This window comes from Pelobates fuscus, chromosome 3 (genome assembly GCF_036172605.1).
Source record: "Pelobates fuscus isolate aPelFus1 chromosome 3, aPelFus1.pri, whole genome shotgun sequence".
NCBI lineage: Eukaryota > Metazoa > Chordata > Amphibia > Anura > Pelobatidae > Pelobates > Pelobates fuscus.
Genome location: NC_086319.1, coordinates 409,831,408 through 409,850,700, shown reverse-complemented (window position 1 = coordinate 409,850,700; position 19,293 = coordinate 409,831,408). Strand labels below are relative to the sequence as shown.

The following is a 19,293-nucleotide window of genomic DNA, read 5'->3' as shown; positions in this document are numbered from 1 at the left end:
TCTGACGAAACGGCTGTGACCAAACTATCCAACGATGTAATTGCTGCTAAATCTCGCGGCCATTACTCTATCCTAATTCTCCTTGATCTTTCTGCTGCCTTTGACACTGTTGATCATCAACAGCTTCTTCGCATTCTCCATAATTTTGGTCTACTGGATACTGCTCTTTCCTGGTGCTCCTCCTATTTCTCCCAGCACTCCTTCAGTGTTTCTTTCTCTGACTCTTCCTCTTCCCCCCAACCACTCTCTGTCTGCGTCCCCCAAGGTTCTGTCCTTGGGCCCCTATTCTGTTCTCTATCTACACTGCCTCCCTTGGTAAACTCATCAGCTTGCTTGGCTTCCATTATCATTTATATGATGATGACACGCAAATCTACCTGTCCTCTCCTGATCTCTCTCAGCCCATCTTGACTAGTGTCTCTGACTGCCTCTCTTCGATTTCCAAATGGATGGCTGCTCACTTCCTTAAACTCAACCTGTCCAAAACAGAAATACTGATCTTTCCTCCCTCAAGTGTTACTACTCCTGTGTCTGTCTCTCTCCAAGTCAATGGCGCTACCATAACCTCTACCTCGCAGGCTCGCTGCCTGGGTGTTCTTTTTGACTCCAACCTCTCCTTCACCCCTCATGTCCAATCAATCGCCAAATCCTGTTGCTTCCATCTCAAAAACATAGCTCGCATCTTCCCTTATTTAACCCCGGATGCGGCTAAGGTGCTGGTCCATGCTCTTGTTCTCTCTTGCCTGGACTACTGCAAAACTCTTCTCAGTGGTCTTATGTGTTCCCAGATTACTCCATTGCAATCTATAATGAATGCGGCGGAAAGGCTCATTTTTCTGTCCGCTCGCACCTCCCACACCTCCCCGCTCTGTCAGTCCCTGCATTGGCTCCCAGTTAGATATAGAGCTCAATTTAAAATTTTGGTGCTTGCTTACAAGTCCCTACATAATGCTGCTCCAACCTACCTACTCTACCTAATACACAAGTATGTCCCGTCAAGGCCCCTACGCTCTGCTAAAGACCTATGTATATCCGTTGTCCGTACTCTCACCTCCAACGCTCACCTCCATGACTTTTCCAGGGCTGCACCTCTTCTGTTGAACTCCCTTCCCTCCTTTGTTAGAATATCACCCAGTCTCCACTCATTCAAAAAATCATTGAAAACTCACTTCTTCAAGAAAGCATATCAATTAAACAGTTTGCAGGTTTTTATCCCCCACCCTCCATGATTCCGTTCCTGCAACTATCAAAAATTACCTACTAAGCCCTCAGCGAATACTTTTCTAACAACTTACTTCGTACCCCTACTTTTACCCTTTGTGTCACTATTCCCCACTCCCTCTATAATGTAAGATCATTGAGCAGGGCCCTCCACCTCTCTGTTCCTGTACGTCAAGTTGTCTGCTTACAATTAAATGTCTGTTGGTCCACCCTTTGTACAGCGCTGCGGAATCTGATAGCGCTATATAAATAATAAAATAATAATAATAATAATAATCTAGGGAGTGTTGCAATGTTTGGTTGTCCATGTTATAGAGTGGGAGTGGATTGTGGGGGTTTGTATACTATTTATGATTTTCCAAAACTTTCTTGGGTTTGATAGGTTGTTGTTCACATTTTCCCTGAAATGTTGGGCCTTTGCCATTTTTGTTTTTGTGCAGGCATTTTGCCATTGTCTGTAGCTACAGTGATCGTTCATGGAGCCAGTACACTTGTACGTTGACCACAGCGAATCTCTAAACTGGTACATTTGAATGAGGTCAGCTGTAACCCAAGGCTGACATGACGCACACCTCCAGGATGTCTGGCACTGGGACTGGGGACTGGCTAGCACCTGTATTGGTGTGTCACATATTAATTACTAAATAATTATTTACTGTACTTATGTTTGTTATATAAAGTAACTTGTGTCTTGTATCTTGATCTTTGCTGAAATTTAATTCACTTATTTGTATTTTGAAATCCAGTGAGCGCTCTCATTTTTGAATTGGTATATATTTTTATATACAACAATTGTAAATAACAATATGTTTGGCATATTTAAATGATTATCTATTAATTTTTTTTTTTAAACTTCATTCCATGTTTGACAACCCAGACAGGCCACCTGCAGGTAGTTCCCAGACAGGCCACCTGCAGATTACATCATGATCACATGGCCCAGGAGGGCTGGATTTGCTGAAGGGGTTGTCAGACAGGCCTCCCAAAGTGGATCACCAGGGTAGGTAAGTACAGGTGGGCACTAGGGATCAACACTGTTATGGCGTTCTGTGCTGCCCCATGGCTTTAAAGTTTATTATACTGCGGATGGCATAGGGCACTGTAATAGCATTAACGGATTAATATTTCTTTTTTTTAAACTAACCTATCATTTATTCATTTATACTTACAGCTAAAAGTAGTTGGTGTTAAGTGCATCTTTTCTCTGGTGGTCCTGATGTGATGGGAACTTGAAAAGTGTAATTTTTTCTCAAACTTTTTTTTATAATGTTTCATAATGCTTTCCATCAAATTTAGTTTCACTATATTAGTAAACATATAAATATGTGCTGTATTATAAACAGTTCAATAGTGCCTGGATAGGCTACTTTTTAGTTTCCAATCGTACCACTATTTTTAACGGCAACTGCTACTTACTAAAGTATACATCACTACTTTTACTGAGTAGAAGCTGTCAAATGTCACAAGTAGTGTCAGTAGTGAAAGCCAGTTGCTAAGTAGTGCCTAATGGCTCCCCTTAAACTCTATTTAGAGAATGGTATCATTATCAATTGCTGCCCAAAGGAACCTAACACCAACCTCTGGCCTACTAAATTGATACTAGCTAAGTCGCCATACACCCTATAGGAATAATACATGTAAGCTATATGGCATTGCATTGAATTCATAAAGAACATTTTAGAGCATAGTATTCATATCAAACATAAATAAAATAAATAAAAGGCCCAAACACATGAAATGCAATCATTTATTTAGGTGCATGTTTCATTTAAATAAACCTCAGAAGTTAGATATGTATCTGTCATTGAACAAACTCCCAGTAGACTACATTGCACACACTATTTATTTAGTAGATCTGGTCTGTATTTATTAATCTGATGTGAGCTTCATATTTCATTTATTACTATAAAAATACAGCATTTAATGGCTTGTTTTATATCTTTATTCCTCAGACTGTATATTATTGGATTAAGCATCGGGGTCACTACTGTATAAAACAAAGACATTACCTTGCTAACTGTTAATGGCAGACCATTAGTTGGTAGAATATAAATCCCAATTAGTGTCCCATAGAATATAGACACAACAGACAGGTGGGAACTACAGGTAGAGAAGACTTTCCCTCTCCCACTGGTGGTGGTGATTCGAAGGATGCTTAGAACAATGTATGTATATGACATTAAAATGATTATGAGTGGGATAATAATCAGAGGAAAAGACAATACGAAAGCTGCCATTTTTACAATAGAAGTGTCTGAACATGAGATGGCTATTAGAGGGTCAAGATCACAGAAGAAATGATCAATAACATTTGGTCCACAGAAATGCAGTTTTGATATTGTTATTGTAGTTATTAGTATAAATGAAAAACTCAGCAACCAAGACACAATAACTAATTTCAAGGTAAATGCATGGTGCATTATTGCAGTGTAATGTAATGGTCTACAAATGGCAAGATATCTGTCATAAGCCATCACGGTAAGAAATAAACATTCTGAAGATTCAGAGCTACCAAAAAAGTAAAACTGGGTCATGCAATCTGAAAACGACATAATTTTGCCTTGTTGCAATAAAATGCTAAGTGTGTTAGGAACAATATTTGTGGTGAGTATGATATCAGACAAGGACAGTTGTGTGAGGAAGAAGTACATCGGTGTATGTAGGCTCATGTTGGATACCACCAGCCAGATAATAGTAAGATTTCCAGATACTGTCACAAAGTAAAAAAGAAGAAGGCAGAAGAAAACACTTTGGAAGCTGTGAATGTTTGGAAACCCCAGCAGAAGGAACTCAATGTGCATGGTCTTGTTCTCTTTATGTATTTTTTCTGCAGGCATAGAAAGAACATTTGGTTATGACAGAGGTTTCATATTGCTATTAAAATATATATTTTTATTGTATTTGACACAATATTTCCTTAAGAGAACCTAGCATTGAGTGCAAATTCTTGCAAAGAAAAATAAACATTTCCACAAATATTATATTTACATTTTTGTGGTATTCTTAGGAAGTTGCATCTCCAGAAAATCTATAAGATTTCTTAGAAATACCTAGAGGTATAGAATTTGAGCGTACGTTTTATCTGTTTTTTTTTTTTGATTGTTTTTTGTCGCACCAACTTTGTCATACATGTAATTAAAATGGTCTTTCACTGTGTATATTAACACCTTAAGGACAGAGGGAATGGTAGAAGTTTTGACCAAAGCAAAACCAAAGCAAAATCTACACTTTGAGCTATAAGTCTGTTCAATTATAATTTACCTTTTACCACCCACACTTATTTCTTTTCCAATTTGACAATTTGTATTGTTTTTGGGATACAGAATGAAAGAAGGGGGGTAAAGTGTATAAAGTATATACAACACTGACATTACACAAGCTCAATTTAGAGTACATCAATAACTTTGTACCTTATGATCGTAAACAACAATATGCAAACACTATACCTTGTACAACTTGTTTCAAGCAGTTCCCCTTGGTCACTAGGCAACCAACTTATTGTCTTCCTTTGTGAGTCAGTGTGTCTCATCTACTATTTGGGTCTGTGGTGGTATAACTTTGTAATGTATAAGGTATTCAAACATGCAGGTTATCGTCCTATTTTGTCAACCCCTAATTCTTTGGTTTGCAGTATTTGGATGCTGTAGTGTCCCCCATTATTCATGGCTGTGTTCCACAGGTGCCCCATGTATCCGTGGGGATCTGAAAGGGGTGCAGGCATGGTATGCGCCCTGTCAGAAGTTGCACTCACCTCTTTATCCTATAGATATAAGTTATGATGTAGATTAGTTTCCCAGGGGGACTGTGGGCACTGGTTGGACGATGTGTTAATGCGTTAGTGATTAAAGGGCTGTTGAGGTAGGGATTAATATAGGTGGGAATTTTCTGGCCACTTGAACAGAATCATTTCTAAGTTTAAAATTAAAATAATAATAATAAATTACAAATAATAAACTGAAAACTCTTATGGATGTGAACATGTTCCAATGCTAGACGAGGCCCAGAACCATTCAGAACCTAAACTGAAGCTATGTCCTGCATGAGGGTATTTCCATTTAATCTCTTGCGCTATGGCACCATGTGAAATGTTCTAAGTTAGTCATGTCATCGCCGACATGTGTTTGGACTCCTGGTTGTCCCAACGGTTACTCCCTCGGCTGTATTTGATACATCTAAGTATGTTGTTTCACAAATGTATCCAATCTGTGTTTGGCCTCATTGGCAGTACGGTGTGATTTGATAAATTTGCTAGCCATACATTCATATTCCCAATTCAGTGAGATTTGGTTCAGTAGTGACCACCCACTCTTATATATCATTTTGTTCAGGAGAAAACAGGACTTTAAAGTCAAATCATTTATTTAGTTTTTTGCAATATCCACATAGTCACAAACCCAGGCCAAAGTTAGTGCTCATATATTTTTCTAATAATTTTGCACACTTTCATTAATGATATCATTGGTCTTTATACATTTTACTGCTCTAAAACAAATATATGTGTGTTCAGCAATGTCTCACAAGTAAAACAGTAACCTACATTTACAAATTTTACAAGGGCTTTAAAAAGTTATGTGGTGAAATATCTTTAGGTCCTCCGCAGTTCAGTTTCCCTAATTGGTATTTTGTTGCTTTTAAAAACATATAACAGCCCAGGGATGAGAATTACCCCCATCATAGGATACCATTAGCAAAATAAGATAACACAGTGTATTCAAAAAAAGGGTATGTCCAGTTGTTTTTTAATAGCCACTTAAACCTCATAAACCCTGGCCAAAGTTAGTGTGCATATTTGTTGTTTTTATTTTGTACACATAATCTGCAATTTCACAGATGAGATCACCATCACTATCCATTTTGCTGCTCTAACTCACTTATATGTCTATTCAGCAATGACTCACAAATGCAATACACCCTATGTAAAGGCTTTATAGGGTTTGGGAAACTTACAGGTTCAAATATAGGGTTTCAAATAAAATGTTATAGTATTTCTACCTGTGTTGTCAGGCAGGTCCCAACTATTGAATTAATAATATATATATATATATATATATATATATATATATATATATATATACACACATATATATATATATATATATATATATATATATATATATATATATATATAGTACGTTTATATTATTATTTTTCTAATTATATGTTTTTTCTTGTCTCTTGTAAAATTTCAGAGTTTTACCCCTTCCCAACGAAGGATGTGCTATGCCGTCCTACAAAATGAGGCCTTTAATGACACAGAGTAGCATAGCATGCCCTCAGAATAAAGCCCACCCCCGTTGAGTATACTCACCAATGCTGCCGATTGTGGCTAGGGGGGATAAAAAAATATGGGGAAAGTCAGCTGACACTTCCACTGAATATCCCTCAATTCCATTAAACTAGTACAACAAAAGATAAGAATCATAAACTGTATATTTGTGAGGATGAAACCACATAACTGGATTTTTCAGTAGTATATTTCTCTGGATACTATAAGTAGTATACTCAATATATTTAATTAATCTGTGTTATGGTTGCCTCCAAGCTGGTTGGAAGTTGGACCATAGAAAGGATGCTCCTAGCGCTCACCAAAGGACCATCAGCACCATAGACACCATAACTACTGCGTAGACACCATAAGTACTGCAGACTCCACGAACCACTGCTACTGGGCTGGTATCTCGCTGTCTGCTATCCACCCTGGACCTACGACCAGGCTCCAGGGTCCAGTGGGTGATCTCTATTCCTTCTGCAGAGCGAAGCAGGATCAGGAACAAGAGCTATTACAAGAGCTCAGTAGCAAAGGGAGCATGCAGAGCATAGCAATCCCTGAAGTGATTATAGCTGTCCCCTACAAACATGAGTCCAGGCTGCAAGTTAGAGGGTCAAGTCATTCTGCTTATGTGCACCAAAAGAACCTTCTTTTATGCAGGATCCCCTTAGATAGGACCACCCACAGGGTGTTACATAACAACCAATCATACACGTACATTTCAGAAAACACTCCCAGCAATTACACACAAAATCCTCCCTTCTGCCTGTGATATAATTATGTTACACAAGGGATTAACATAATTATCACAGACAGTAAAAATACAGTTTTTACACATACCCTGTAACTTTAAAACCATACATCCAATCTCCATAAACATTACATATTTGGACTCAGCATACTTTAAACATAACACACACTCAAAAATCATACAAATTCCTCCAGTGGATAAAAAGTTAGGTGGAAGTCCTTTATGACCAACCACAAGCACATTTTCCTGCCCAAAACAGTTCCATAGATTTGGGCTGTGCGGTCGGTCAATTTCCTGCAGAAAAACGGGTCCATTCGTGCAAATAGCACCGGGTAACAGGGGTTTAGATTGTCGAACGTACTTCGACTTTAACCGAAGCGTCGAAGTGGAGGCGACGGTATGGGTCAGCGGTGTTCGTGCATTTGCGTAGCCGATTCTAGTTCCATAGATTCTTTAGCATACTCCACTGACCGCGTTCGACTAAATTAAAATGGCAGCTGCCACGTGTTCCTTTGTCGAATGGCGGCCACTTCGACGACTTCGACAACTTCGGCACTTCGACTGCATCCGAAGTGCCATATAGAAAGTACCAATCCTTCCCCACAGAATTTAAAGGGCCAGAATGAGTGACATACACTCTGGTATGGCCGAATACTGGTTTTAAAGGGCCCAATCTCCCAGGGCCATAGTCATGCGGGAGGAGGCTGGCAAATAGGCTTCTCCACAATCCAGGGAAGCAGGGCAATTTCTCATTTAAAGGGCCAGTTACAATTAGCAGTTTGTAACAAACTGCAAACAGTATAAAGCTCTATTGTATGTCAGTATCATTCCTTTTTATACGAATGGTATTTTAATACACTACAGTATAGTATTTTCAGATTCTTTGTGCTTCTGTGTTTCATAACACAGGCAGGATTATGGCATTTGAAGATATGCACTGGCTAAAGGTGAAGAGTGTGTGCATACCTTTACACAATAAGCATATATTGACTTCATCTCTGTTCCAGCACCACCATCTTCAGAACTTTGTGGCTGCTACACTTCATGCAACAGCCTCCACTACTCCACTTGTCTTCATTAATTTGTTCTGATTGGGAATGCTTCCCCAAGCAGGGCAAACAGCTTCAGTGATACTGACATGCAGGCTTTGTTACCAGGCAGCTGAATGGAGTGATGTCAGTCTGTTAGCACTGGCTAGGGAGTTTCATAATATCCACAGCACATGTTATTCTTGAAGGTTCATACATACCACCCATTGGAGGTCTATTTTGCATAGAGTCTAGTGCAATAACGTTATTAAGTGCAATAAAGACCTACTCTTAAAATGGTTTCTTTACCAAACTAGCATTTGCTAGCACATTTGCTTGCACAATGTATAGATTAAATGCCATGCTCTTTTAAAAGAGGTAGAATGGTTTGGGGGGTGGGATTGACAGGCGGATGGTGACAAGCATGCTTCTACGCATAGTGAAATATAATTGCTAAGTGTGAGTCTTTTTTACCAGAAATAGTTTTTTGCTATGATGACAACTTACACAGCGAATGTTTCTTGGTTTTACCAACCAGTGGCTAGTCTGCGAGAAAACGAGTCCTATGTCTGCAAAAATTTACAAATAAATGTATGAAAAAATTACTAAAATGTACTTTTTAGATGCACCTGAACACAATTTGTGTAAAATATATGCATCTGATATTTAATATAAAAAAATAACTTTTCTAGTCAAGAGGTTTATTAAGTGTGAATTAACATTTTAAATACAAAGACTTTGATTCTGTTTTATATCAAATTTATATTTTTCAAAATGCTACGATTATTAAAACCTTTTTCCACACTATATAGCATTATACAATAACATTATAACATTATAAAATAAATCTACAAATGCCTGAATATGTGAAAAACACCCCACAAGTTATATGAATGTTTTTGAAAATGAATTTCTACATATGAGATAGTATTTGTTGGATGATGCTATGTGGGGGAAACATTTCTATGTTACATATTTGAAAATGTTATTTATTGACAACGCTTTTTTCCTATCATTAATTTAATTCTTTGGAAAAAATATTATTATGTTTTTACTATTCAATAGAAACATTTATTTTTTACAAAATAGTTATATCTCTGCATATTAAAATAAAAAAAATGATAATTTAAAAAAAAAAAAAACACATAAAATTGCCTTGCAAACACCCAAAATTCTGGTGGTGATTATTTCACAATTTGCTTGGTAGTGAAAAGTTAATAATCAAAAATTTTCCATAAAACAATTTTACTTTAGGTACAATCAAAAATCAGTCATACTTTCTTTTGGATTGAAACAACTGTTCAATCCTCAGTAAGGCTTTATTATTATTATAATAATGATGGAATTACAACCCTCATAATAGGAATCATCAATATCAATATCACAGATATGGTTGCTTTTTCAGATGTAAAATAACTTACCCTGTACTATGTCATCCATTCCTTGAAGAGGACTGACTTAGAGAGCCAAAATCAATTATTTTGAATTTCATGCAGAAAGATAAAGCAATGGATTTAATCATTGGACGTTATCATATATAAGAGAAAACTACATGAATATATGCTTTGCTGTGATATATAAAGCATTTTCAGGTCTTTGGAGAACCATAATCACTTGTGTATGTTCCAGAAGGTAGAATACATCCAATTTACATTATCCCTGGAGAAGGTCAAATGAAGTCGTGCATGATGAACCTTGTAAAAAAATAATTGCATTATTCACAGATTATTAATGTGTACTCAACTGACAAATGACTTGCATTTATATAAACATAGACAAATATTGTTATTTTGGGGAAAGATATTGAATAGTTTATCATTTATGAGCACATTCTTCAAAGGTATATAATACAAAACTATGGCAAACAAACCAAAATAGAGTGTAAGTAAATACCTAGAATGAACAACAAATGAAATATATTGCCCTAAAATGTTCACTTCGTAAGCAATTTTAGCTCATATTGTGCAATTGCATAGAGAAACAAAACAATTTGCATATCAAACTGTTCCCACTCTAAAGAGTAGTTTAGATCTGAAATGACTGTCAGCGCTCTCAACATGAGAAATATAGATACCTCAGACAATCGTTTTCACCTTGGTGGGCCTTGTCAGCAAGGTGTAGACTTGTTGATTCAGCTTGCGCCAAAGTGCATTTTGACTGTATGTTGGATGATTTTTTGGTCACATTTTGGAACTCTGAATGGCCATATGGCAGAACCATGAAACCAATAGCTTGTGCAATGGACAAGCATGTTTGTTTTGATTTGTGATTCCGAGTTTCATTCCTGTAGCCAGAAAAACTAGGAACAGAATGGAGTAGAATCACCTCATTTAACTTGAGGTGGCAAAAAGTAGCGAGTAGAGTATTTGTCAAAAGGGCCAAGCTAGTTAAAGGATCACTAGAGGCACCCAGACCACTTCAGCTTAATGAAGTGGTCTGGGTGCCAGGTCCACCTAGGATTAACCCTTTCTGCTGTAAACATAGCAGTTTCAGAGAAACTGCTATGTTTACATATGGGTTAATCCAGCATCTAGTGGCTGTCTCATTGACAGCCGATAGAGGCGCTTCCGCGCTTCTCACTGTGATTTTCACAGTGAGAAGATGCCAGCGTCCATAGGAAAGCATTGAGAATGCTTTCCTATGGACTGGCTGAATGCGCGTGCAGCTCTTGCCGCGCATGCGCATTCAGCCGATGACAGGGAAAGGAGGAGGAGAGTTCCCTGCGCCGAGGGAGCCCGGCGCTTGAAAAAAGGTAAGATTTAACCCCTTCCTCTCCATCCAGCCCGGCGGGAGGGGGACCCTGAGGATGGGGGCAACCTCAGGGCACTTTAGTGCCAGGTGGTCCTTTAAGACCAGACTATGATCCAGTAACTCCTTCAATCCATGAGTAGCTCCCGGAACGGGGAGGGGAAGAGGGTGAAGGTGGCTGTGGCTACCCATGCAGCAGTGGGTAGAGTTCTGCTGAACGTCTGAAATTTAAAGCGGAATAATTGGTCAGTTGCTGTATTGAAAATACCCGGAACATGACAAACAAACCAGATAAAAATTATTACAGGCAGCTAACCTAGTCAAAAGATAGGTATTGGATCAGCGCTGAGTGATCTAATAGGACTGTGAACAAATCGAAAGCTGCAACCTATGGGTATGAGGTTCCCTCTAATAACCTCAAAGGAAAAATGGCAAAAACACAATAATAGGTCGCGCTAAATACAAATGGATGTGTAATAACAATGTAAAATAGATAAATAAAAATATAAAATATAACAAGATCAGAAAGACAAAATGAATAGGAATAAAATTACTAATATTAATATCGCTTGCATACACTCTTACAGTAAGGAACGGAACAGTTATAATGAATAGTCCCAATACTTAATAGTCTGCTTGTATATTCCAATAAATAAGTAAGTGGAAGGCTTGGTATGTAGGAATTTCCAATGAAGAGAATGAATCTTCTAATTCATGGGGTGTCTTGACTCCGTGGTATACATGGAAAGACAAAACAAAGAAACTCCAATAGTGCAAACTGAGGACCAATAAGAGCAGGATGAATATAGGGGAGGTATATTACTCACCTATTATTGAGCATAAACTAGCTCAAGTATAATAAGCATTCAGTGGCGTCTGCCCCCCACTGGCGGGATAAGGTGAAGGTAATTCCTCGGTATAAAAAAAGGGGAAGAAAAACAACCAAATATAGTGCTCACTGTAGATATGATAAAAATGAGTATAAACAGTAGAAATGCAGGTACTCACATTTAGATGAGCAGGATATACTGCTCAATCTATTCGTTTGGGTGGTATAGTCCCCACCTAGGATTCTTTAGCAGGTATCAGCTTCACAGTAGTATATGACCAGGTAAAATAAATAAATAAATAAATAAAGGATATATGGCAAAATAATTCTAGGTAAAACCAATATTCCTTTAATAAGATAATAAATATATAAAAACAGCCAAAACGCGTTTCGCCACACAGGGCTTTATCAACTGGCAATAGTAAAAATCAGCCTGGTACATAGATGCTTAAATAAGCTAAGAAAACAAATGCTTATTCAAATTTTAGCGCCAAAATGACGTCATCAATACACAGTATAAAATACAAAAACATATTAAAACAGAAAAAATACAAGTCCTTAATGATAATAATAAAAAAATATAAATAAAACCCTTAATATTAACTTAAAACGAGTGTTATTAAGTAAGAAGGATAAATAATGAAAAGGGAGTACTCAATCACGTGATCGCGGATAGCCGCGATCACATGGAGTTCCCTAAAGACTTTTGGGTAATGTAGTGCACAGCAAGGGGCATGGGAGGACCGGATGAGTGGGAAGGACAAATAGACACGTGATCACGATCATCCGCGATCACGTGGTATACCGCAATGAGCATTGGGCAATGTAGTCAGATAGACACGTGATCGCGATCATCCGCGATCACGTGGTATACCGCAATGGGCATTGGGCAATGTAGTCTAGACGGAGGTCGGCACAACAAAGCACACCTCCGTCTAGGTAAACGAGCAGGCAGCATAAAGAAATGGTAATTAAATGTACAGGGAAAAATAAAAACCAGCATAATGAAAATAAAAGGAAAAAAAAAAAGGGAGGGGAAAAAAAGCAAACTTTGGAATAGTAAAAAAAAAAAGTGAAGAAAGAGAAATGTGTATATGTGGACAGAGTATGAATATGTAAATATGTAAAGTGAGTATGTGTGTGAGTGTAATGGATCTACAGGGATGACAAGAATATGTACAAACTGGATAGTTGCCTTATAAACAAACAGAGACAACTTCTGAGTAAGTAGTGGGAAATGAATATAGAATAAAATAAATATAAATAAAATAGTCATGGAAGAAGAAAAGTAAGAATAAGAAAAATTGTAACTTATACTGTAGCAACAGAATATAAGAAAATAATGTGAGAGAAAATATATATAGGTAAAAATAATAAAAATAAAAATAAAAATAAAAATTAGATAAAAAATAGAAAAAATAAAAATAAATATAGAGATAATAATAGGAAAATAATAATGATAAATAACGGGAAAATAAATAAATAAATATGGAAGAATATATATGAATATGAATAAAGGGATTTGGATATAGAGAGCAGAGAAAAGAGAAATAATGATATAGTATATTATAAAAAGTTAAAAAGATCAAATTCTGCATTAAGTCCTTGTGGGGTAAGGGTTCTGAGTTGAAAGACCCAATACATTTCTCTTTTGCCCAGGATATTGGTAATGTTACCTCCTCTCCATGGGAGGGTAACATGTTCTATCCCAATGACTATCAGAAGTGTCGGGTCTTTATTGTGTATCATAAAGTGCTTAGAGACTGAGTGGTTGTCATAGCCCCTTTTGATGTTACGGCAGTGTTCTGCCACTCTTACTTTGAGACATCTCTTAGTCATGCCCACGTACTGTAATCCACATGGGCATTCCAATAGGTATATCACCCCTTTAGTGTTACAGCCAATGAAGTCTTTAATAGGATAAGAGGTTTTTGTAATATTAGAAGAAAAATTAGTAATTTTAGAATTTGTGGTACCTTTTGTGGTTCTGCATACAATACAATTGTTACACTTAAAACAACCTTTAGGTTTAGATAAAAAATTCTTTTTTTGTTGTACACTTTTTTTTGTATAATTTTTGGTAAGCATTGTTTTGAAATTCGGCGCTCCTCTAAATATAACATTAGGTCTATCTGGGATGTAGTCTTTTAAAAGGTCGTCTTGTTTCAGAATGTGCCAGTGTTTGTTTATGATTTTCTTTAAGGTTTTATTCTTGTTGTTAAAATCTAAGATAATAGGCAATTGTGGGGAATCTGCTTTTTTCACTTTATATGTTAGGAGCTCTTTTCTTTCTTTCTCTTTTACCGACTCCAGAGCTACATCTAATTTATTTACTTCATAGTTTTTTTCTAAAAACATATTTTTCAATGAGGTAGATTGGGCAATAAAATCAGCTGTAGATGAGCAATTACGGTGGAGGCGAAGAAATTGGCTTTTTGGGATGCCATCCAACCAGGGTTTATGGTGGCAACTCGTCTGATCTATTATTGTATTTGTACAAACTTCTTTAAAAAAAGTTTTTGTTTGGATGCATCCGTCTTGGATAAAGATATTTAAATCTAAAAAATTCACTGACGTATTGCTGAATTCTGAAGTTAAAACAATACCTCTATCATTCACATTTAAATGGTCTAAAAACAGTTTAAGAGACATTTCTGAGCCTTGCCAAATAAAAAATAAGTCATCAATATAACGGAAATAGGAAACCAGGTTTGCCCGCCAGCAATGATCACCCCAAATAGCTTCGGATTCCCAATCCGCCATGAAGAGGTTAGCATAGCTGGGGGCAAACCTGGTTCCCATAGCAGTACCCTTCTTTTGAATATAAAATGAATCTAAAAACAAAAAATAATTGTTGGTAAGAATTATATTGATACCTTGTATAATAAAATTGATTTGAGAATCTGGGATGGAGCTGTATTGTTTTAAAATCCTTTCTACTGCCTGGCATCCAATATTGTGTGGGATTATAGTGTATAATGATTGTACATCACAGGTTACCAGTATATAATTGTGACACCATTTAAAATCACTTAAAAAAGATAAAAGAGTCAAAGAGTCTTTCAGATATGATCTCGTTTGTTTAACCAAGGGTTGTAGTAAAATATCTATATATTCTGAAAGATTGGATAAAACTGATCCAATACCCGACACTATAGGTCTTCCAGGGGGTTCTTCAGCATTTTTGTGTATTTTTGGAAGAAAATAAATAACTGGAATTTTAGGGTAAAGGATATTAAGATAATCTAATTCATGTTTATTTAAAATTCCCATCTCTACTCCATCTTTTAAAAATTCACTTAGAATTTCTTTGATATTGGGGGTAGGGTCATAAGATAATTTGTTATATACCTCAACATCATTAAGCTGACGATTGGCTTCTTTTATGTACATGGACTTAGATAAAATAACTAAACCCCCACCTTTATCGGCGGGTTTTATGACGATTTCGTCATCTTTTTGAAGTTCTTTTAACGCTTTCCATTCTTTCTGAGTGAGGTTTTGATGATCATACTTATTGTGTTTAATTTTATCGAAATCTTTGAGAACCAGTTTTTCGAAGACTTCAATAGGGCCTGATTTAAAATTAGCAGGATAAAATTTAGAAGGATTTTTTAAAACGGTATGTGTGGTAGAACTTTCCTTAGATGTGTCTGAATTGGGATATTGTGAGGCTGAATTAGATTCTGTAGAGATGTGACTGTTATGGTTAAAAAATCTTTTTATTGTAGCTTTCCTTACAAATTTGTTAATGTCGAGAAAGGCTTGGAAAGGTTTAAAAGCGTTAGTAGGAGCGTATTTTAGACCTTTACTTAAAACCAAAATTTGAGTGGCTGTTAAAACTTTTTGGGAGAGGTTAAAAATTCCAAGTTTTTTCTCATCTATATTTTTTATTATTGTCTCTCTTTCCTTTCTCTTTTGTAGTCTTCTGCCACCTCTCCCTCCTCTATACTTAAGCTTCTTTTCCTTGTTCTGGGTAGGTATGGGGTCTGTGTGTGAGGTAGATTGTGTGTGCGAATGTCTAAAATATTTTCCTCAATCTCTGAGTCAATCGACAGTAATTGGTACCTGTTGTTGTGGGAGTAATTAGGTGGTGACTTAGGAACATCTGGATATTTATGGCCAAATCTAGGTCTCTGGGGTCTTGGTGTAGGTGTTGTGGATTGAGTGTAACTGGACTTATTTGTGGTAGTGCGGTGAGGGAAATTTTGATAATCTGGTGATTTGTGATATTTGTTGGTGTGATGGTTAGATGTCTTATAGTTGTGTGATACTCTGTATCTATTCGGTGAAGAGTGTTGTCTATCATAATTTTTTTGGAAATGGGTGGGGGGTCTTTGTCTGTTCTGAGGATAGTAATTATTTTGACGGTGACGGTATGGTGGCGGTGAAGAAGAGTGATGTGAAGATTGGTTGTGACGGTAAGAGTTAGCGTGATGAGTGTGTTCATAATTTTGATTTCTATTCTTGGTTGTGAATGTATCAGTGGTGTATTTTTTGTGTAAATTATATGTCCTCACTTGATTATTGCCATAATCTTGTTTGTCTCTTATATATTTTTTTATTTTTATATGTTTTGTGTCCGTCTCTACTTTTTCAATTTTACTTTGTATTAAGACTGAATTTTGTTTGTAGGAGTGGGTTTCTGTAAAGGGTAGTAGCTTTTCTTTAAGGTTATTTATCTCCATATCTAGAGTAGAGAGTTTTTTACTTTTCTTTATGATTAAGGTTTCCATGAGGCCGAAGGTGCATACCTCCAGTTTGTTAAACCAGTCATTCATAAACTCTTCGTCGTCTTGATCTGTAGTGGGTAATTTATACAGTCTTAGACCTCTTGGGGTAATTTTCTCGTCAATATACTTTTTCAGAGTTGCTATTTCCCATTTTAATTTTATCTCTGAGGTTAAAGATTTCTCTAGTTGTCTAAATAGGTCTTGTTGATTATGAGTTGGATGTTCATTAAAGATTAGATCGCTATTGTTTGTGTCAAAAGCATGATTTATGTCTATAGTATAGTTACGTCTATAATCAAAAATAGACATAGTTCCTATAGAGCACTCTGCTGCTATCACCAGAGGGAAATGGATAGACAAAAGATAGGTATTGGATCAGCGCTGAGTGATCTAATAGGACTGTGAACAAATCGAAAGCTGCAACCTATGGGTATGAGGTTCCCTCTAATAACCTCAAAGGAAAAATGGCAAAAACACAATAATAGGTCGCGCTAAATACAAATGGATGTGTAATAACAATGTAAAATAGATAAATAAAAATATAAAATATAACAAGATCAGAAAGACAAAATGAATAGGAATAAAATTACTAATATTAATATCGCTTGCATACACTCTTACAGTAAGGAACGGAACAGTTATAATGAATAGTCCCAATACTTAATAGTCTGCTTGTATATTCCAATAAATAAGTAAGTGGAAGGCTTGGTATGTAGGAATTTCCAATGAAGAGAATGAATCTTCTAATTCATGGGGTGTCTTGACTCCGTGGTATACATGGAAAGACAAAACAAAGAAACTCCAATAGTGCAAACTGAGGACCAATAAGAGCAGGATGAATATAGGGGAGGTATATTACTCACCTATTATTGAGCATAAACTAGCTCAAGTATAATAAGCATTCAGTGGCGTCTGCCCCCCACTGGCGGGATAAGGTGAAGGTAATTCCTCGGTATAAAAAAAGGGGAAGAAAAACAACCAAATATAGTGCTCACTGTAGATATGATAAAAATGAGTATAAACAGTAGAAATGCAGGTACTCACATTTAGATGAGCAGGATATACTGCTCAATCTATTCGTTTGGGTGGTATAGTCCCCACCTAGGATTCTTTAGCAGGTATCAGCTTCACAGTAGTATATGACCAGGTAAAATAAATAAATAAATAAATAAAGGATATATGGCAAAATAATTCTAGGTAAAACCAATATTCCTTTAATAAGATAATAAATATATAAAAACAGCCAAAACGCGTTTCGCCACACAGGGCTTTATCAACTGGCAATAGTAAAAATCAGCCTGGTACATAGATGCTTAAATAAGCTAAGAAAACAAATGCTTATTCAAATTTTAGCGCCAAAATGACGTCATCAATACACAGTATAAAATACAAAAACATATTAAAACAGAAAAAATACAAGTCCTTAATGATAATAATAAAAAAATATAAATAAAACCCTTAATATTAACTTAAAACGAGTGTTATTAAGTAAGAAGGATAAATAATGAAAAGGGAGTACTCAATCACGTGATCGCGGATAGCCGCGATCACATGGAGTTCCCTAAAGACTTTTGGGTAATGTAGTGCACAGCAAGGGGCATGGGAGGACCGGATGAGTGGGAAGGACAAATAGACACGTGATCGCGATCATCCGCGATCACGTGGTATACCGCAATGAGCATTGGGCAATGTAGTCAGATAGACACGTGATCGCGATCATCCGCGATCACGTGGTATACCGCAATGGGCATTGGGCAATGTAGTCTAGACGGAGGTCGGCACAACAAAGCACACCTCCGTCTAGGTAAACGAGCAGGCAGCATAAAGAAATGGTAATTAAATGTACAGGGAAAAATAAAAACGAGCATAATGAAAATAAAAGGAAAAAAAAAAGGGAGGGGAAAAAAAGCAAACTTTGGAATAGTAAAAAAAAAAAGTGAAGAAAGAGAAATGTGTATATGTGGACAGAGTATGAATATGTAAATATGTAAAGTGAGTATGTGTGTGAGTGTAATGGATCTACAGGGATGACAAGAATATGTACAAACTGGATAGTTGCCTTATAAACAAACAGAGACAACTTCTGAGTAAGTAGTGGGAAATTAATATAGAATAAAATAAATATAAATAAAATAGTCATGGAAGAAGAAAAGTAAGAATAAGAAAAATTGTAACTTATACTGTAGCAACAGAATATAAGAAAATAATGTGAGAGAATGCTTCTGCCCTTTCTTGCAGGTAAGTGCGATATATGTCTTTTGGTTGTTTTAGCATACATTAGGCAGTGTAGGACCTGCCAGATATGGGGTACATTGGCTGTAGCGGAGAGCCGATCTTGCACAGCTATTCTCCACTAGAGATTCCAGTGAGGCTCAGGAACAAGGTGATGTTAAGTCCACAGGCAAGGTTTCCAGCAGGTAAAGTAATACAGCAGTATCCCCATCGCAATCCCAATAACTGGACGACACACAGTTTCAGGAGTAGTCTGACAAGCTTTATTCCACAGTTCCTTATAAAGCCCTCTCCCATGCAAGGGAGGAGGTTCTATCACTTAAGACATTATCCAATCTCTAAGTAGTAACCTCCCACAGATCTCCTCCCCTCCTCTAGCATCATAATCCCCTTATTGTGTACACAGTTTTCCCCGAGTTTTGGATGTACCCTAAATACTTGGGGTACATCCACAAATCCAACATCCCCAGATAGCTCTATTC

At 36.7% G+C, this 19,293-nt stretch overlaps 1 protein-coding gene across 1 annotated transcript; it reads right to left on the bottom strand.

Annotated features, from left to right (window-relative positions):
* Positions 1–3,107: 3,107 nt before the first annotated feature.
* LOC134603707 (olfactory receptor 11H6-like) lies at positions 3,108–16,888 on the bottom strand. The gene is made up of 4 exons (XM_063449886.1): positions 16,453–16,888; positions 15,198–15,421; positions 10,363–10,603; positions 3,108–4,048 (listed from the first exon to the last, which is right to left on the bottom strand). The coding sequence occupies exons 1-4, from the start codon at positions 16,886–16,888 to the stop codon at positions 3,108–3,110; spliced, it is 1,842 nt and encodes a 613-aa protein (XP_063305956.1).
* Positions 16,889–19,293: the final 2,405 nt, after the last annotated feature.